Here is a 21,644-nt window from a genome sequence, read left to right as displayed (position 1 = left end):
GCGCCCTGTGTCGTCTCATTAGGAGCATACCCTGAAGTTGTCAAGCACGTGGGGTCCACACAAACTACTGATTTTCAGTGTCCCTTTGAATTCAGCCCTCTGTAGGTTGATCATTTTCATTTCCATCAAACAATGTGGCATCCTTTCGTTCCTAACACATTTCCATATCAGTATAGATATCCTGGTTTTTCCCATTGAGATCTGATGGTCAGCACGGTGGCGCAGTGGTTAGCAGTGCTGCCTCACAGTTAGAATACCATCTGGAAGGCCTCCACTCTGTGTGGAGTTTGCCTGTTCTCCCTGTGTCTGCGTGGGTTTTTCTCTGGGTACTCTGGTTTCCTCCCACAGTCCAAAGACATGCAGTTACTGGGGTTAGGTTAAATGGCCACTCTAAATTGCCCATAGGTATGAATGTAAGTGTGGATGTTGTCTGTCTCTCTGTGTTGGCCCTGCGACAGGGTGTACCCTGCCTCCTGCCCCATGTTGGCTGGAATAGGCTCCAGCCCCCCTGCGACCCTGAACAGGATAAGCGGAAGTGAATGGATGGAGATCTGATGTGTTTTCAAAGTGTTCATTTAATGTTTTGGGGAGTGTTTACAGGTGGTTGCACGGTGTTGCTATACTGAGAAAAAGAAAGACACCTTAGTGTTCTCCAGCCAGGGCTGCTCAGTCTTACAACTGCTGTTAGGTCCAAACAATCCAGACCCGGTGAAGCCAGTTTTTTGTTTGTTAGTTCGTGCTTTTTCTCAGGATATGCACCACTGAAAAACAAACCGTATCATAAAAAAGTGAAAATGTGCTTAATGTAGGATATAGCTTGGGGGACAGAACCAACACACCAAAAGATCTCAATGAATGGTTTTGCAAAGTATGAAAATGATCATTATTATTAATAATAATCATTATCATTCATAATTCCAACTTTTCAATCAATAAAATGCATTGCTAGCACTAGTGTAAGGATGCCAGCACAACAGTGGAAATGCACAGGAAATTGAAATTACTTCTAGTTCTCCACAGCTTGTTTGAATCATAAAGAGCCACTACTTTAGTTCCACAATTGTCTAAATGTGAAGGTTTTGTAATTTGGTAGCAGCTCTGTAAAAAGCATAAAGACTGTAATATACATGTCATGACAGTAAACTTACTGCATGTGAAAAAACAGACACGAGTTATTTTTCATCATCTGTTTTATAAATAATTGACGGCCCATTGAATATGAATTTCTTCAGAATGTGTTTGTAAATTTAGAGGTGCTGTAATTTAATGATTTTACCCCCAGGCCTATCTGAGATCAATTTAGAGTGTATGCAGCCCATAAACTAATATGAGTTTGACACTCTTGGTTTAGTGCCTAATCTCCAGTTCTAGCTTGAGAAAATTTTAGTTTCGAGTGTGTGCAAATGTGTGCAAATATGTAGAATTTACTTAAAATAGTATTGAGACAGACCAAAATTAGGGCAGGACAGGCATAAGGGTGTTTGCCTACTCCATCCAGCAGGGGGCAGTGTTCACCAACGAAACAACCACATTACCTCCCTTCTGTATTCTCGGCAAACATTATTTCTTTGAAAAGGGGAGCGCAACCTTGGTGCTCTGTATAACGTAGATTGTCAGCAGTGAGCCGTAACTTGTTCGTTTTGTACGCTCAAAAGTGTTGAGTTTGTTAGGTGTAGCACATTCTGCCCAGTTATCTGCTGTGACAGCGGGAAGAGTCTCTCTCGACGTGGACGTGGTCAGTTGGCGTGTCCCAACTTGGAGTGACGGTTGTGCGGTCCTATGATTCACCCGAAGAACTCTTCGCACTGGCCCATTTTCTGACAAACTATATCGCCAACTTTACCTACCTTGCAACCTATTTACACCTCGGTTGGAAGTCGAAGACAAGTCGGGCTTCAAGATGTCTGTAGCGGGCTTAAAGAAGCAGTTTTACAAAGCCAGCCAGGTTTGCAAAACTTTTCCTTCCTTTAGCAGCTGTCATGTATCATTAGCGGCTAGCCTCATTTAGCATGTGCTAACGGTATGTGGTGAGCTAATGTTTGTAATACTTTGTTATGTTAGTTTGTGGTGACAGCAGGAAAAATATCTCCACAAACTAACTGTGTCAACATGTGAATGGTTTATGTTGGTTTAGTTGTATTTTAACAGCTAGCTTGTCTGTTTACGTTTAATAAACCAGTGTAACTAACTAATTAACTAACATTGACTAGTTTAACGTTAATTTTGTAATTATTTGCGTGGTTTACAGGTATTTAAGAGTTTGCCCTTCCTAGGTTCAGATTCAGTAAGTACACATCCTGCGGTAAACATTAGCCCTGCTTGCCGCAGGGACTCTCCGGGTGAGTCAGTGCTCATAGTTAAACCAAAAGTAGTCTAACAGAATCTGAATGACGAGTTGTGCACAAATAATGCAGAATTAACTAAAATACACTTCATCTCCATCGGTGAATCGGTGTAACCTGCAAAATGGCTTAATTTAACCAGCGATACCGGTTTGCCAGCTGTGTATTTAGGTTGGGTTTTTGTTTAGAGATGTAGACCAAAATTTAGGGCAGCTGTGGGGAGTAAAAAAAAAACAAAAAAACGACATACCATTGTGTTAATAATGTCAGTGCTCGCACTGAAAATGTAAAAGTCGTATGATTTTGGCGTCTGAGCCTCGGTGTGAATGTTTTTAATTTAGGTCAGCTCTCTCAGTCATGGGAGGGAACTGTTTAAAACGATTTTTTTTAGGCTCTTTTTTTCCTACCCCTGCTGATCTAAGCAGGAAAGACATTTGGTTTTTGCTCCAGCTTCCTGTCAGGAACAGACTCGGATCCCTGTTGGTTTGCGCTTTTAGGAAAAGTAAGATGATTTAGAAGCTGTCATGTCAAGGTTAGTAGTAGTGACTGCAGTGAAAATGATTAGCAGAAGAGATTAAGTGGATGGGTGCATTAGCAAGTGACCCCCAGAAATGATGCAGACAAGGAGGTGGAAAGAGTGTGATTTCCCTTTATTTGACTGCATTGCAGCTGCTTTTGTTGCCAAAACTCCATGAGAGTCAATAACAGTCACATAGCTCAGATTTTCTACACTGGAGGCATGCAGGAAGTTGGCTGTGGAAATGATATCTGTGCTTTGCAGTTCTCATCTCCTTGTTTTTCGCTTTTTTAACATCTCGCTTTCACTTATACTTGTTTTGCTAGATCTTAAAGCCTGAAATGTTCCACTTGTAGAAGCTCTAGGTATGACAGTGGGAAGACATTTTAGTCCTGAATAAATGCTTAGAAATCAAGGTAGCTTTATGTGGGAATACAAAAGAAGATTAAGTACGAGATAATCCTGAATAAGTCGGCCTTTACATGATTTAATGGTTGACAAAAGGCAAATATCAGACACAACTGGAGTTTTATTTGCATGATTGTTATTGAGCTGAAGCCTGGCCGTTTTTTTTGTTTTTGTTTGTTTGTTTGTTTTTTTGTTGTTGCTGTTCTTCTTTCTTTTAGTTTAATTAAACAAAACTTGAAACAAACTGAAATGATGCAGAAATGAAATTATTATGTCTAGTTAGCAGGAACTAATGATAAGAAAACCTTAATGAATAGCCATGGGCTACACCTTTGATAGGCATTGGTTATTTTTATCTTCCATTTTAAAAACATTTCTACAACATAATTTAGCTGGATCACAGCACAGGCTTAGAAACATCAGATAGCTCTTTTTGGCCCTAATGCTCTTGATACTGGGTATTAAGATGCTGCAATCAGAAAAGGATTAGATTACTGGTAAAAAAGGAGATTACATTTTGATGCAGACTTCATCTGGGATTAAATCCATTTATAGGAATGATATTTCATCTGCAGTATAATTCCCTAGCCAGTTTTTATTACTCAAAATCAATTTCTAGTCAAGGGTAGTGGTGAAAGGATGCTGCCGTGTTAGTGTTTAAATCAACAGACCACATGCTGTAAATGTAGGTAATGAGGCAATCCATAAGAAAAGTGAGTGCCTCCCACCTGACCCCTTTATTTTTTTCCCCATTATGTTTAAGCTGTTTTAACTTCTTACATACAAGAACTGTCTACTAAATTTTCACAACCGAAAGACAGTGGGATAGCTGGTGGCTGCTCAATACAAGTTATGTGAAGGCCTCCTTTTTACCCTCACTATGATGCCAGGCTCATTTCTTAACTGTGATTTCTTCTGTGCCAAAAAGTTTCATAATTTAATACTTTAAAAAAAAAACAAAAAAAAAACATCTGCTTATTAAGAGGTGATCAGGTGGGAATTTTTCTCAGATTTGTTTTATTTTGTAGGGATGATGCTAATGTAATTAAGATTAAGGGGAAACATTATGATGATAATGACTGTGAGATTATATTAACATGTTAATTGATTGATAGATACAATTGTATTAAAGCTTGAATAAATTTAACCCCAGTTACAAAAAAAAATGTTAAAAATTTCAGTCCTGGTGATTTTCCTTTGATGGAAATCCAAATCCTCTATTTAGGGTGCCAGATTTGTTATGTACATTACATACAAGCATACATTCTTATGGTCATACTAGATATAAGCAGTGATTTGAATCATAGCCTAAGTAATGGGGAATGTTTCAAGAAAATAAATAATAAAACAAGTTTTCAGCAGGCATTTAAAACTGATTCAGACAACCTGATGAGTTGAGGAAGGCTGCTCCAAAGTTTTGCTGCTACAGCCTCAAAAGCACCGTCACCTCTGGATTTAAAGTCAGAGTGTGGGACATTCAGAAGACCCTTATTGAATGATTGAAGCGGGATCAGGAGCCTGGCCATGTAGACCTTCATATGGAGCTGATACAAAAGAAAGCTACACTATATTGTCAAAAGTATTCACTCACCCATCCAAATCATTGAATTCAGGTGTTCCAATCACTTCCATGGCCACAGGTGTATAAAATCAAGCATCTAGGTATGCAGACTGCTTCTACAAACATTTGTGAAATAATGAGTTGCTCTCAGGATCTCAGTGAATTCCAGTGTGGTACCGTGATAGGACACCACCTGTGCAACAAGTCTACTCATGAAATTTCCTCGCTACTACATATTGCACAGTCAACTGATAGTGGTATTACAACAAAGTGAAAGTGATTGGGAACGAAAGCAACTCGGCCATGAAGTGGTAGGCCACACAAAATGACGTCTGTCACTGAGGTCATCAACTTTCTGCAGAGTCATTCACTACAGACCTTCAAACTCCATGTGGCTTTCAGATTAGCTCAAGAGCCTGGGATGCAGTGTTGTAAAGCACATCAACACTGGACTCTAGAGCAGTGGAGATTCATTATCTGGAGTGATAAGTCACGCTTCTCTGTCGGGCAATCCAATGAACAAGTCTGGGTTTGGCAGTTTCCAGGAGAATATTACCTGTCTGACTGCACTGTGCCAAGTGTAAAGTTTGGTGGAGGAGGCATTATGGTGTGGGTTTATTTTTTTAGGAGTTGGGCTTGGCCTCTTAGTTCCAGTGAAAGAAACTCTTAATGCTTCATGCTGGACAATGACATGCTCCCAACTTTGTCAGAACTGTTTGGGGATGGCCCCTTGACCACGCATCGGTGCACAAAGCAAGGACCATGTAGACATGGATGTGTGAGTTTGGTGTGGAAGAACATGACTGGCCTGCACAGAGTCCTGACCTCTACCGGATACAACACCTTTGGGAGCGGAGACTGGAGCCAGGCCTTCTCATCCAACATCAGTGTCTGACCTCACAAATGTGCTTCTGGAAGAATGGTCAAAAATTCCCACCAACAAACTCCTAAAAAAAAAAAAATCTCCTTTCCTTGTGGAAAGCCTTTCCAGAAGAGTTGAAGCTGTTATACCTGCAAAGGGTGGGCCGACAGGTTATTAAACCCTATGAATTAAGAATGGGATGTCACTCAAGTTCATATGCGTGTGAAGGCGGACAGGGCGAATACTTTTGGCAATATAGTGTACTTTTGCTACTCCCTTATTCACAAAGGGTTGCCACAGCAGGTAGAACTACATAATTGATTTGTGTCAGGATGTGGAGAAGGAGGGGACACAGACAACGCTTAAAAGGTGACAATGATTTATTGATAGTGCGTAGTTGAGTGAGAGTTTCCTGAAAGGGGCTGAGCGAGCGCAGGCTGGGTGGTGGGTGGTGACTGGTGGCGTGAGGTTTGCTGAGGGAAATCCAGAGAGCATGAACGATGGCTGGGGTGATGTGAGGGAAGGCAGGCAAGACTCTGGCAGGGGAGAGAAGCGAGGCAGCGTGGCAGGCGGCGTCTGGAGACGAGATGGCGATGAGGGCAAAACATGCAGGAACTTCCACAGCGGATCTAGGGCAAGGAGCGAAAAGCAGGTAAGTCAAGGAACAACGAGTAGAGAATCAATATACAAGCGGCCAACACTGACTGTGACTTAGTCAATGATCCAGCGAAGACTGAAGGTCTGCCGGCAGCTTAAGAAGTCTGCGTGATTACCCAACGTGGCACAGGTGTGGAGCAGTGCCGCTGAACGCCTGCCCAAGAAGGAGGAGTCTCAGGTGGTAGCCACCCCGAGGGCCCGTAAGCCAGTCTCCAAACACGCCCACATCACGGAGGAGAGACAGAGGAAAAAACGCACACATACACACCAACACACACCAAAAACCCCCGAGGCATGACAATTTGATAGAGTTTTACGTGGTATGCCCTTCCATATGCATCTGATACTGATAAAGTTTTAAAATGAAATCTGATATTTACAGGAAACTAATTTAGGGAAGGAAGAGTGATGAGCAACTGCCAGCTAGTTTTTGTTAGAAAGAAAATATAAGGGATCATGACCAAATCTAATGTCATGAGTTAAATATGTTCCGATGTTACATTTTATCCATGTTAACCACCATTAATGACTTTTTTCATAATGCACCCTGTTAAGATCTACCAAGACCTGGTAATTATGTGTTCTAGAATTTGTGCGTCCAGGATATTTGTGCCACCTAAAGATTCTACTGTCAAGAGGCTGAAGGGTAGCGCTGGCAGCTGACAGTATTTTATAAATTCAGCAGTAGTTTGTTGTGTGAGTTACAACTCTTCACTAAGTGTCTCTTTGTATAAATCAGCTTTTTGGGATGTGCAATCTTCATGTAATCAGAAGCTAAGCAAGAGCTTGAACTTGATAATGCACTGACATTTAATACCCAGTCATTGTGATGAACAGGATACCTGTCAGACTGATCCCTCTGTGTAGCATTGTACGTTGTTTATACCAAAACATTTGTGGATCCTCTTGAGCTGCTTCTCTTTAAGTTTGTGTAAATGTAAATAATAATGTTACACTTGCAATAAAACTTGATGTTTAGAATTGGAGAAAAGTTGGAGTATTGTTTAGTGGCTATTTTTCTCACAAAGCTGCAAAGTAAGAATAATCACTCTGAATTAATAGTGTTATAAAATAGCCAAGTTTCCCATTATGTACACCAGTGGAAGTAGTCATCTGATCCCATGCTTAATTTGTAAGTTTGCTCACTTGAAAAGAAATGAGGTCTCTAATTTTTATGGTAGTTTCATTTAAATAGAAAGAGACAGCATATCAACCAAAAATTCAGAACAGAACACATTACATATGAATTTGATTTGCATGTCATTGAGTGAAATAAGTATTTGGTCCCCAAGCAAACCGACTTAGTACTTGGTAGAGAAATCCTTGTTGGTAAGACGGCAGTAAGACATTTCTTGTAGTTTGTGGCCAGGTTTCCGCACATCTTAGGAAGCCTGCTGCTTGGCAACCCAAAGCTTCAGCTTCCTTCACAGATTTTGTATAGGATTGAGGTCTGGAGACTGGTTAGGCCACTCCATGACCTTAATGTGCTTCTTCCATAACCACTCCTTTGTTGCCTTGGTGGTATTTTGGGGATCATTGTCATGCTGGAAGACCCATCCACAATCCATCTTCAGTGAGATTTTAGGGTACATGGCCACATCGTCTAGCTCCTCAGTACAGTCAAGTCATCCTGTACTCTTAGCAGAAAAACGGCCCCAAAGAATAATATTTAAATCTCTGTGTGTTACTGTGGGGATGGTGTTCTTTAGGTCATACTTAGCATTTCTCTTTTTCCAAACTCTGTTAGTTAAGAGTTGATGCCAAAGAGCTTGATTTTTGGTTTCATCTGACCACATCATTTAGATGTTCACTGGCAAACTTAAGATGGGCCTGTACATGTGCCTTCTTGAGTAGGGGAACCTTGCAGGCGCTGCAAGATTTACATCCATTACAGTGTAGTATTACCAGTGGTGTTCTTGGTGACTGTGCTCCCAACTGCCTTCAGATCATTAACAAGCTCCTCCTGTGTAGCTTTGAGCAGATCCACCACCTTTCTCATGATCATCCTCACCCCATGATGGTGCATGGTGCTCCTGACCGAGGGTCACTGGCAGTCATTTTGTATTTTTTCCATTTTTGAATAATGTTACCAGCAGTTGTCACTTTCTCACAAAGCTTCTTTGCGGATCATCTTGTAGGCCATTCCAGCCTTGTGCAGGTCTACAGTTTTGTCCCTAATGTCCTTTGACAGCTCTTTGGTCTTGCCCATGGTGATGGAGAGGTTGGAATGGAAGAAATTGATTCTGTGGACAAGTGCACTTTATACGTATAGCAAGTTGAGATAAGGAGTATCTGTAATTGATTAATTTGTAATCTGTGTGCCACATGGGCTTACAGCCAATCTGTGGGAGCCAAAATTTTGGCTGGGTTGTAGGGGATCAAATACTTATTTCACTCAATGGAATACAAATCAGTTTATAACATTTATGTAATTTTTTTTTCTGGATTTTTGGCTGATATTCTCTCTCTCTCTAACATACCCAAGAGTGTATAAGGCAGACTAAAATACTCAAAGAAGGGCTGCACATTGCATTGTTAGATTTTCAGAGGAAGGGAGATAAATGCTGAGCAGATAGTGAGTTGAGCTTGTGACCCGAATGCCCCAAAGTCCCCTGTCTTGTGTGTTCTGCATATAGCAGAGATACAGAAGTATAGCTTGAATATACCAGACTGCTCAGTAAAAGCTACAGCTGAGATGCAGCCATGTTCTTTTTAATTTTATATCTGTGACAATATGTTAAAATCTCATAACCTCAGTGGAATAGATAAAAGGCAGAGTTTTTATAATTCCAGTTATCACATAAAGGTCACAAACAGCCGTTTTGATTCATGTAGAAAATGACTTCAAACAGCTGTTACTTTGTCACACATGAGTGAAAGAGATTAAAGTTTTAGCCTACAGCTGCATATGAGAATGCACATGTTTGAGTCACACTGGACAACAAGTCGTCTTTAAACCTGCTGCCTCCCGGGTAACATGTCAGTGAACTATCCAAATGAGGCCATGTTAGAAAAGAGCGGGTCATTGTCTGCAGTATTTGTAGCTAGCAAATGTGTTAGTTGCAAATACTGTGCCCTGCTTCCTGCATACTCTGCTCTTGCTAAAACCAAACAGATATTTCCAGCTGAGGCAGACTATGTCCTGTTAGGTGCTACATGAGAGAGAGGGTAACTGCAGGCAGTGTCCCAACCAGAGTTCATGTGTGAAAGAGGCTTAAGGGCAGGAACACTGTATCCACAGGATTGAATAGGTCTAATAGACTGTCTCAGAGTAGATCACCCTGTGAAAAGATTGACCAGCCTTTAATGGAGTGAGGCCTGTCCTGTATTATACATACCTACATAGCATAGACTGGATCCTACAAATGAACTATTGTCTTAAGACCACTTTAGTTGAAATCCCTCCCTGACATGCACAGTCAAAGAGGTTTTACTTACCAAAGCTTAAAAGATATTTTGAGACATCAGAATGCACAGACACTGTTTATTCAGGTACCCCTGACTCATCACATTAAATATGCTGACATTTTGTGTTTACATAGGTGGCCACCCAAAAGGTCCACTCTGAGTTGGGGAAAAAAAAAATCCCTGAAAATAAAATCCAAATCATATGTGCAGTTAAAAAATCATGTATTCTTGTGATATTCTCTGGGTTATGTTAGCTGTGCAGATAGTCTCCCTTTTGTTAGTAATGCAGAGCAAAACTAATTAACGGTTAACAGAAGTTGTTGCAACATTCCTCAGAACTTCGGTGCACAAGAGCCAAACAGAATCTTCACATCCAGGTTTTATTGCTTGCACAGTTTTATTACTGTGGGCTGGAATCATAGCAGAACCCCAAACAAAGCACAAATTAGTCATTGTGGCTGGCCTTCATCTGTGCACAATAGGGGTTGCTGGTGATATTAGGCGTTGTTTTGCTCCCTGTTCTGCTTTGAAAAACTTGGATATAGTATCATGTAGCCCATGGGTTCAGCAGTCAAGACTTGAATTAACCTTAAGTTGCTCCAACACAAACTTATTAAATAGTCAGAATTAACACTTTGATTGAATTCGACTTCTATGTATCTTTCTGAAAGCACAAATCCTACTCATAAATTTAGGGAATTAGACAAATAGAATGTACATCAGTAGTTGTGCTATACAGTAACAGTAACATGGTTTTCATTAATTTCTTAGTATATTTTTAAACCTCAGACAGATATCCAAGTGAGCTTGGATATGCATATGCTTTCAATCAACATCAACAAGATGTGGTTTGAAATAGAAGTCACGGTCCTAGCTGGTGAAACATTTTTTTTCTTTTGCATAGTACAGTTTAAGGATGTTATTTGTGTGATTTCTATGGTACTACTGGGAGGTTAGCTGGTATTTTGAGTCACCTGAGGTTAATGTTGGTACTTGGTGAACACAGGGCAGAGTGTGTGATCACAGAGCAGGCACTGGTAAATTAAACATATGCTTCAGCTTGTTTCCCCACTCAGATCAAAACCTTATGATCAACATTAATGAATTTGTGCTCTTGTTTTCCCAATCCTCCTCCTTTCTCCTCTCTCCCCTTCTATTTTTTCGTCTCTCTCTCTCCCTCCCTCTAGATGGTAAGTGAGAAAGTTGGAGGGGCAGAGGGAACCAAACTAGATGATGACTTCAGAGACTTGGAACGGGTAAGAGAGGCATCATTCTGCAGTCTTAAGAGAAACATGCTGAAGCTGAAGGCCTGGATGGTTTCACGCAGTACACAAGCATCGTTAGTGTTATTTTTGTTTGACTTCTATTTACATGTCATGTAAAGCATTACGTGACATGTAAATAGAAGTCTGATTGTGTCATACAGTGTCAACAGTTTATCTATTATATGTAGCCCACTGCTCAGAAAGGCAAAACGCTAGAAAGTAATCTTTAAAAACAGGTTTATTAAAGCCTTCATAAAACATTCCTGATTGAGATGCAACTCTGAAAAGTGCTGTTCAGATCAATTTTAAGCACAAATGGCAAAGAAAAGTCACTGTTTGAGGCTTCCTAAGATTTGACAATAAATGCTTCCAAACAAGCGTTACCAAACATAATGACAGTGACTGCAACCGAGCGAGAGAGAGGATAAGTCGTCGTTGAGCTTTTCAGTCATTTCAGCTCACTTGGCATGCCTGAAAAGTTTGCAATTAACTTACAGTATGCTGCAAACATATAAGTAAAAGCTGTTGCTGTAGCTGGAGTGAAAGCCTCCAAGTACCTCCAGTGTGCTGTTGACTTGCTATTAGCTTCCTCCATGATACTTTGAGTCTCAGCAAGCAACTGATGCGCTGCTGCCGATCCGTGATGTTGTAAACTACAAACAGCTGAGCTGTTTGGATCGGCCATAGGGCGGCTCGGTGTCTGATCCAGGATTTCTAGTCACGATTCATTGGAAATCTGATCCAGACATTGGATCAGTAATCCTATAATATTCAGCTTGTTTACTATCACCAAAGTCTCTTTAAATAGGGAAAAATGAGTGTACCTCCTTCCCTTCCCTCTGTGCTGTTTAAGTTTTCTGACAAGTTGCAAACTTATGATGAGTGCATGCCTGTTGTGTTTTATAGAAAGTAGATGTGACCAGTAAAGCAGTTGTGGAGGTGATCTCCAAAACATCAGAGTACCTTCAACCTAATCCAGGTGAGAAGAAAACCAGTTTTTGTGCAGCCATTTTGATTATATAAATTCCACTTTGTTTCAACTCCCTTTCCTTTATTTTCATAGCATCACGAGCCAAACTGTCCATGTTAAACACCATGTCCAAGATTCGTGGTCAGGTGAAGAACCCAGGCTATCCTCAAGCTGAAGGGCTGCTAGGAGAGTGCATGTCCAAGTACGGGCGGGAACTTGGAGAGGACACTAACTTTGGTAAGATGTGTCTGGTTTAGTATCTTATTTTCATGTCACAGTAGCACGTCTGTGAGTCATTAGTGGTTGAAATGTGTATGGTCATGGTGCTTGTGGGGTGTGATTTATTTAAGTGGACCCAGAGTTTTTAGAGTGTATTGAAAAGCTGACTTTTTTAAGTTTTTCATTTGTGTCTGGATATATTCTGTCACTAAAATAAGCTCTTCACTTTTAATGTTTCTGTGTGTGTGATTAAGGTGGTGCTCTAGTAGATGTAGGAGAGGCCATGAAGAGGTTGGCAGAAGTCAAAGACTCTCTAGATATTGATGTCAAACAGAACTTTATTGATCCACTGCAAGGGCTTTGTGACAAGGACCTCAGAGAGATACAGGTATCTTATGCATTGAAAATAAACTGTATATAATTATACTGGTTAATCTCTCATCCACAGTTAAGATATAGCATTTAAATATAACTGTTCTTTTATTAAATACCTTCTTTACATTGTACGGTTGCAGTGGATATAAAATCTTCAAAAGGATATAGCCAAAACTTTTGATTGTTTTTGACATTTTAAAATTAAAAAAAAAACTGAGTCTGGCCAGTTTCATACTTCAGAAAGTAACTAAAGAAGTGCATTTTCTGCAGCACCATCTGAAGAAGTTGGAAGGCCGCCGCCTGGATTATGACTACAAGAAAAAGCGTCAGGGCAAGATCCCGGATGAAGAGGTTCGACAGGCTCTGGAGAAGTTTCATGAGTCAAAGGAAGTGGCTGAGACAAGCATGTACAACCTTCTGGAGACTGACGTAAGGATTTATTAGTGTTTAACATGTTTTGGAGCGTGATCTTAAGCCTGATCCTGGACTACTGACGGCAAAAAAAAAAAAAAAAATCTCTACCATGTAAATATTTCAAAATATAACTGCAGTCATTTTCAGCCTGCGTCTGCTTGTGAGATCTAATGCTATTATTACTGTATCATGCAAAACATTTCACCTCCTCCCACATTGCAGTGCTTTACTTGGCTTGGTCAAATACAACCCACCCAGAGAACAAACACACACTCCATTTGTTAACCTATAAAAACTGATAAAAGTCCACCGACTCAACCCAGTAACACTGGAAACAAACAGGTCTCTTAATAGCTACATTTCGACAGTCCTAACATTTGATCCCATTTTGGTTTGGTAATTGAAAACTTAATCTGATTGATGGTAATCAAGCTGATAATGAATCACAGAAATTCATTTTAGTAATGAAGACCAGCTGACAGGGCAGAGCAGGCTAATCAGATGTTCATCAGTTTCATATTTCCTGTTATTTCTCTGCTGTCAGCCTCTTTTATGTTGGTCTTTATGGCTATTCAGATACCATATATAATGTATGTTTGTGTTGATTTTAATCTGAAAATTGGGTGTTGGTAAAAAATGTAATCATTTCACAAAGTCAAAAATTGGTTAATAATAAACAAAAGAGGTGAAACACAAAGGCAGTTTAGCACCAGGATCATGTATACGTGCACATGTACTGAAGTTATTTTATGGTTCATCTTTGAGAAAATCATGCATTTAGTAGCATTTACGATTTGGGTACTTATTAATTAGGTTGGCATGAAAAGGTGATGGATATTGAGGTAATTTGTACCTCATCACTGACAGTTTGTAAGTGGAGTGTAGAAATAAAATCCCAGCAGAAACAAATTAAAACAGCCTCTTTTACAAAACTTTGCCAAACTGTGATGGACGACATGATGTTTTCTTTATTCTTTTAATATCTTATATAGTTCCCATTTCAAAATACTTGAACCCTTAAAGTGTTTCAGCAAAATAATACCACACCCACTTTTTAGGTATAGCTTAAGATGAGGTTGACAAACTTTTTTTACACACTGTCATCGTTGCATTTTAGCTCCAGGCCCACGTACAGTTACTGGACTGTTTGGATTTTGTTATTCATTATCTAGATTTTGCGTGTTTCCATGGGAATGACTTGCACAGTAACACAGTGACATTGATGTGTCTGGGGTTTATTTGTGTGTGTGCATGTGTGTATGTAGATAGAGCAGGTGAGCCAGCTGTCATCTCTGGTGGAGTCCCAACTACAGTATCACAGACAAGCTGTACAGGTGCTGGAGGAGCTTTCTGACAAACTCCGAGACAGGTGCAGTAATGAAACCTAATGACACACAAATACAATGTAGTACAGCTGATTGTAGAGCTTTATGCATTAATATTTAGACATTGGGGTTGTAACCAGCAGCTGATCACCCGGTGCTGCACCTGGTGCTGAGGTATCGTCACCGGTGCCGTATCGGAACTGTTCCCTATCACTGCGATTAGCAAGTGAGCGCGGCTATTAGCACCAGCAAATGGTTGTCCGATATCCAGGGCAGCAAAACAGCCCCAGAGCATGATGCTATCACCACCAGTGACAGTTGGTACAGTGTTCTTGGGTTTGAAAGCCTCACCTTTACTCCTCCAAACATACCTCTTGTCATTGTGGTTAAAGAGCTCAATCTTTGTCTCGTATGACTGTAAAACCTTTCTCGAGAAGACCGTTGACTTGTCCATTTGGGCAACTGCAAAACCAATTTCCACTCATCTGAGAGTGACAATTTGGGTCTTCTTCTGGACTTTGGCAAAGTGGTGACATGTCCAAATAAGTTGTATTTATGTTTAAACTGATGATCCCAGAACCTGCAGTTGTTTAGAAATGGACCATTAAGCTTCCAGAATGGACTTCCCAAAGCCCCAACCTCACCCCTATTGAAAATGTGTTGACCTGTGCTTGAAAGCCAGGTCCATGCCAGGAAACCAGCTAATTTAAGTGAACTCTTCCAATTCAAGAAATCATTAAAAGCCCCAGCTTACTATGACATTCATGCCCATGATGAGTGTATGTAAACCTTTGACTGTAACTGTATTTCTGTTTTTGAACAGGATGAATGAGGCTCAGTCTCGACCAAGACGTGAATACACACCCAAACCCAAACCTGTCTTTGACTTTGGAGACAACAACCATTCAAATGGAGGCTACTCAACCTCAATGGCCCCTCCACCTTCACGCATCTCAGGTAAGTAACCTTTTGAGAAGACCTGAAAGATCAGTATTAGCAATTTGCCAGGTTACAATGAATGAACTAACAATTAAAAGATGGTGAACAGCAGAAACAGCAAAACTGTCTTTTATTATTTTGTATTCATGCTTCCAGTTACATCACTCCTAAAGCCACATTAAAGGACAACTAGTAAAATACATCAAAAAGCTGCCCTACTAGAGTTTCAACAATAGCAAAACTTCCATCTGTTTGTCCAGACACAGCAGATAAACCAGACTAGTGTACCTGGAACAAACTCAATTCCTAGAAATCTGACAGAAACTCTACTGAAAATTCTTGGCATTGCCAACAAGATTGCTTAACAGCTGCAACAAATCAGTCCCACCGAGTGGAAATATGTGAAACTTGTTCAGTGTACATCTCTGTTTTTCTCATCTGTGATCAAGACTTTGAAAATGATAGCAAACAAATGTTTGACTTTCAAAGTGTCAAAACAACTTCACTGAGTTGTTGACCACACGAAAATGGAGGTGTATTTCAATATGAGGGGGAGGAGTGTGTGTGTGTGTGTGTGTGTGTGTGTGTGTGTGTGTGTGTGTGTGTGTGTGTGTGTGTGTGTGTGTGTGTGTGTGTGTGTGTGTGAGATCTGGCTGACCTTTCTCCAGCCACCTTGTTCCTCTTCCCTGTGACATCAGAGATGCATTTTCACTTTGCCGGATTGTGTGAATCACTGATTGTGTGCGGTTGCCAAGTTTCAGTTGTTTTCAAATTTTCGTGTGCATGTTCACTTCTGTTGTGAAATTTAGGAAGCAGGACACAAGCTGCTTCTCACTGGTTTAACACTGATGGTGGTTTACAGTTTATGCAAAAAATAACTGTATGAATGTGGTTTTGTGTATTGCACATTGCCCTTTTAAATGCTGCAAACTGACTTCCTAAAGATACGATTCTTAAAGATTTTAGAAGCTCAGATTATATCTGTATTTTATGTGCTTATCAGCTGTGTTTTAGAGCTCTGCACAGACACCAGCCAATTGGAAGTTATTAGAGACTTCCTTCCTGTACTGTTGCTGATCTGCTGGCTGGCAAATGTACAAAACACTTATTTAGGTTACGTGTGTAAACAAGATACAAACACTTAAACGTTAAAACTGCATAACAACAAATTTATAAAACTTTTAATATAGTTATGTTATTGACATCTTGTGAAACCTGAGCCCATGTTCATTAGGTTTAATTTTTTTTTATTTGAACACAGCAACAAATCCTCAATTTTTATGTATTAATGTGACTGTTGTGGAAGTTTAAAACACAGGAATTAACAGTTTATTCTGGCTCAGAAAAGGCCTGTCGGTGTGACTTTGTTGACTATTTATTTGTAAGCATTTAATAAATAAAAATGTTTAATGTGGGAGTAAATTAAGCCCCAATTAACAAGACTGGTTGACAAAAATAATGTTATTACAAAATATAAAGGGCAAAAAAATCTTTTGGCTGGCTAAAGCATCTTTTGGGGTGTGCTAAAAATTCCTCTATGCAGGAAACGACCTTTTTTTTTTTATATATGCCTAAACAATAATAATATTCAAATTATTTTTGTATCGAATGAATATTGGTACTAAATTCACCTATAGACTGTGAGTAAAGCAATATTTAGTAAACATTTTTGAATACAGAATTTCAACAGTGTCGTCAGTGTTAAATATTTATTTCACAACTTTCTTTTGACTCTTGATATTTATTCTAATGCGGTTTCTGCTTTTCTATTTTTAGTCCTTCACCACTTTTACATAGTGTGGCGAGCATCATTTCTCGTCTGTCTCTCCCCATGTGTGAGCAGTTTACTGCAAACACATGAACTCACACAGATGTGAAAGAATATCACAACTGAATCATGAAAAAAGAGATTAATTAAGTGGAGGTTTTGATGAAAATGGTCTGCACAACTTATCCTGAAGCTACATATTGCCTCGTGTGACCATTTGCACATGGAATCGATTCTTTTGTATCTGATGAGCTTCTAAATATTGCCTACTTTTCCTTTTGTTTGAAATGGTAAAAGGTTGTTCCAGAGTTGGTTCTTTTCTATTTAGTGTTGATTTATTTTTCTGCTCTTGTAAACAGATGAACTAAGGAATCAAAAAGAAACAGAATGGCTGACCAAATCTTTTCCAGTCTCTAGCCTAGTCTGCTGGGTGAGCGTGATACAATGAGAAAATTGTTTGGCAAGGAAAAAAGCCCAGTTTGTCTGTGTGGAGCCCTCCTCTCTGCTGCTGATCTATGTGAGGTCAGAGAGAGAGAGGGAGAAAGCGAGGGATCGGGGAGGGCGCTGTCTTGGAGAAACCTGCTGTCAGATGATGTTTATTCAGAAGTACTCATGAGCTTTTGTTGAAGATGCCGACACTGCACCATATACTGTGACTTCCCTCCCCTGAAACTGACACCTGTGGCCTTTTACTGTGTCTCAGTCTTGACTTTTCCCAATATTCTCCTCTTGCTTGTTATTTTCAGCCCCGGAGCAGCCGAGCTGTAAGGCACTGTATGACTTTGAGCCAGAGAACGATGGAGAGCTGGGCTTCCGCGAGGGCGATATCATCACCCTGACCAATCAGATTGACGAGAACTGGTACGAGGGCATGCTGAACGGCCAGTCGGGATTCTTTCCTCTCAACTACGTCGAGGTCCTCGTTCCATTGCCACACTAATGTAAAGAGAGGGAGCTAAGAGGAGACTGATGTAAAGGAGGAGGGGAGAAAAGGTAGAATAAGTAGAGAGGGAGCAAAGAAGTCGAGGGATGGTCCACAAAGGTTTCATTTTCACCTTCAACTCCAACATTATCATCACAGATGAGCACTTTTTTGGTCAACTGGAGTCCTGAAGAAGAAGTTGACATTTCAAAGTCCAGACCAGAATATCAACTTGTTTCATTCAGAGGTAAAATGATCTAGATTAAGATGGAAATCTGCTATCCAACCGTAAGAAAAGTGTCTTGGAACTAACTGATGAAACATTTTTAAGCATTTTGAAACCACAAATTAATAATATAGAAAGAATTAATTTGGGTAATTAGAATGCCTGGGATGTCTCTTTCATATCATCCTTTTCTTGTGTTTGCAGTCTGTTTTAAAACTCAGGTTGGTCACCAGCTTAACAGTGAGTTACTGTGGGGGTTGAGTTGGCCACTCTAGTGTAAAAACTGTCATGCATAACTTGACTGAATATTGTCTTCATTTCTAAACTGAAAATTGCTGGTTTTCAGTTCACTTGTGGACTGGTTTGCGCCTCATGATGCCACCTGCTGGCGTGACTGAGAATTACTAAACTGAAATGGAACTACACGTGACTAGCTGTATTACAGAAAAAAAAAATACTGCTTTCACATTTTTAATGAGAAACTTGAGCCAAAATTAGCCTCAGATTTTGAACATTTTCAGGTTTTCCCTTTTGTGTAATGACTCTTTTTTTTTTTTAATTTTCATGTGAAACTGTCCTGTGACGATAACTGCAGCCTGACCCACACAGTAGTTACTCTTTGTTATAGTCTTTGAATAATGTCAGTCACAAATAACTACAGTAGCTTTTTAGAGTTCATCTGTTCAAATGTTGTAATTGCACCTTGGTCCTCAGATGAGAGTGGGGTGTGTGTGCATGTGTCATACTTACTCCACCATTACACACAGACCCAAAGTTAAATGCAGAGGTTGCACCTTTGTCGCTTAGAGCAAGTGTGTGTTTGATGTCTGGAAATGCAGAAAGATCCATTTTTAGAGGTTGTTCAGTAGGAAACAGATGCAAAAAGACTTTATAAGATGCAATAGAAATATGATGCTTAGTGTGCCTATTTTTTAAACTGCTAATGATTCTGCAAAACAGCCATATCTTTATTATCTTTCTGGCCTGTTTATTAATGCATGTTAACCTTTTTCTCAGCCTTTCAGCTCATTTTAGACACCTATTACCTACATGCAGAGCCTGAGTAGATGGTGCTGCTGGCAGCATTCATTTTTATCTGTCCTGTGAACCTCATTTGAGCTTAGAAATGTACTCGTGCCCTGTCCTTCTGATCATTCACAAAGGATCTGATTCAAATGATTTAGTATACAGGACTGATGGAGGCAGATGTGTCATCTGTTTAGACAAGGCTGGCTTCTTGTTCTGGATTTAGCCTCAGTCCACACCTGCAGGTAGAGTCTAATACAACATACACTGTACAGTTTGAGGCAAAGACTTTTAAGTAAAAGGGAAACATCGAGGAAAACCTTCATTTAATCGGTTGTCCATTTGTATTAATTGGGAGAACCTTTGTTACCAAACATTTATCTTTAGTCCATCTGACTTCAGACTGTGAATGTCAAATATGCTTTATTTGACTGTTTGCAGCTTCTTCTTTTATGTGTTTGTCCTTCACTCCATGCTGCCAAACACTCATCTCCTGACTTTGGTCCCTGTCTAATATGTTTACATCTCTGACCTTTCTACACTTCAATGCTTGTATGAAGTTCAGGGTTGAGTGTGATAAGAGGTGCTGTCTCGATCTCACTGTTATCAAAAACAAGTCTTTGCCAGCTTTGTTTTAGTGCCTTTGGAAACGAAAGGAGGGAAAGTATCCCAACTAATACATCAACCAAAACCTTACCTAGCTATTTAAAATGTCAAAGTGTCTGTTTTTCACTTTTTTTAAAGTCATTGTCACTTTCCTGTGTAAAGATTAAATGCATGCATGCATATATTTCTGCACATTGACAACACTACATGCAGTTTCCTGAATATCTTGATGTGAGGTTTATCAGCAGGCCACCAGTGGATACTGCTTTTTCTTAAGTAGATTTTAATCCTCGTTTGAACGTATCCCACTGATTTCTCATCTTAAAGGGCTGTTTGTTTGTTTCATCAGTCTTAAATGCTCCTTTGAACATTAAGTCATTCTCTCTATAGTATTATTTTTTATATACAAGACCTAAATACATTTAAATTAATCTCTGCATGTAGTCCCATATTACACATAGTAAGTGTATATCTTAGGTTTAAGTTGCCTTTTTACTTTTGGTATGAATACAGAATTTAACCACAATATATTGTGTCTTGTATTACCACAGTATTTGTACATGCTTCTTTTATGTCCTCCATTTCCCCCCTTCTTAAAAATAAATAAAACAAAGGAAAAAAGCTGTTGTGTTTGTAGTGAGGATGTGAAATTATGGCTTTGTTGTATTGTGTTTTATATGGAAACCAAGCAAAAAGGGTAGCATTACTCTGGGCTCATGCGTCTGTGTAAACACACTGCTCAACAAATTCAGTCATCACAGTGTAACAAAATAAAGTTAAACTTCAGGGATATCAGTCTGCCCAGTTAGGAAGCAAAAACCACTGTGAATCAGTTTCACCTGCTTTGGTGCAGGTGGTGGCCACAGACCCATTACTCTCTCCTTATCCCTCCTGACTCATTTTCTCCAGTTTTACTTTCTGTTGGTGACGTTGTCTCTTCTGGTAGCATGAGACAGTACCCACAACCCACTCAAGTTGCACAGGTATTCCAGTTCAACCAGAATGATTCATTCATAGGTGCAAAAAGGTTAGCTCTGTCTCCCAGCACAGTCTTAAGAGTGTGGCGATGCCAGGAGATGAGTGGTCACATGAGGAGAGCTGGACAGGGCTGTAGAAGGTTATCAACCAACCCCTCTGACCACCACCAAACACATTCACAATGTGGGTTAAGGGTCTTGCCCAGGGACACAACGACAGCATGCACTCAGATGGGGACTCAAACAAAGTTGGTTGCAAGGTGATCACCTACCCACTGTCCCACTGTGAAGGGAACAGGCTGACGGGGACAGACCTGCCAGTTCTGGTGTTTGGAGAATGGCAATCAGGTTGCATGGTGCTGGGCACAGGTCCCACTGAAGGACATCATGTCATGGTCATGGAGTCTGTTTCTGAGTTTGGTCAGAAACATGCACAAGTAGCCTGCTGAAGGTCATTTTATAAGGCTCTGGCAGTGCTCCTCCTATTTCTTCTCTCATAGAGCAGCTACCAGTCCCGAAGCTGGACTGAAGCCCCTCTCCTGCCTTGTGCAGCTCTCCTCAGCTCCTGTAACAGCTCATCTCTTGGTATCGCCTCCACACCCTTGAGACTGTGCTGGGAGACTACAAACCTCATCAGTCAAAGCATGTATGTTGGAGTTGGACTACCTGTGCAATCTGAATAGGCTGCAGGTACCATCTCATGCTACCAGTAGCAACAAGGTCACTAACAAAAAGCAAAAAAAACACCACCTGCAAAACCATTGAGTTTTTAGTGTTTGTCTTGCTGTTACCTCTACAACCCACTTGTTCACTTAATTTTTTGGACCAGTGTATTTTTGAAGTGGAAAAAATAACAA

At 40.1% G+C, this 21,644-nt stretch overlaps 1 protein-coding gene across 1 annotated transcript; it reads left to right on the top strand.

Moving 5' to 3' along the window:
- Positions 1-1,532: 1,532 nt before the first annotated feature.
- Positions 1,533-20,431, top strand: sh3gl1b (SH3-domain GRB2-like 1b). Its single transcript, XM_030727679.1, has 9 exons — positions 1,533-1,945; positions 10,943-11,011; positions 11,927-11,999; positions 12,084-12,227; positions 12,464-12,597; positions 12,855-13,013; positions 14,264-14,367; positions 15,147-15,280; positions 17,777-20,431. The coding sequence occupies exons 1-9, from the start codon at positions 1,901-1,903 to the stop codon at positions 17,968-17,970; spliced, it is 1,056 nt and encodes a 351-aa protein (XP_030583539.1). The 5' UTR covers positions 1,533-1,900; the 3' UTR covers positions 17,971-20,431.
- The last annotated feature ends 1,213 nt before the right edge of the window (positions 20,432-21,644 follow it).

This window comes from Archocentrus centrarchus, chromosome 4 (assembly GCF_007364275.1).
Source record: "Archocentrus centrarchus isolate MPI-CPG fArcCen1 chromosome 4, fArcCen1, whole genome shotgun sequence".
Classification (NCBI taxonomy): domain Eukaryota; kingdom Metazoa; phylum Chordata; class Actinopteri; order Cichliformes; family Cichlidae; genus Archocentrus; species Archocentrus centrarchus.
The sequence above is the reverse complement of the archived record's forward strand: the minus strand, read 5'-3'. Positions and strand labels throughout refer to the sequence as shown.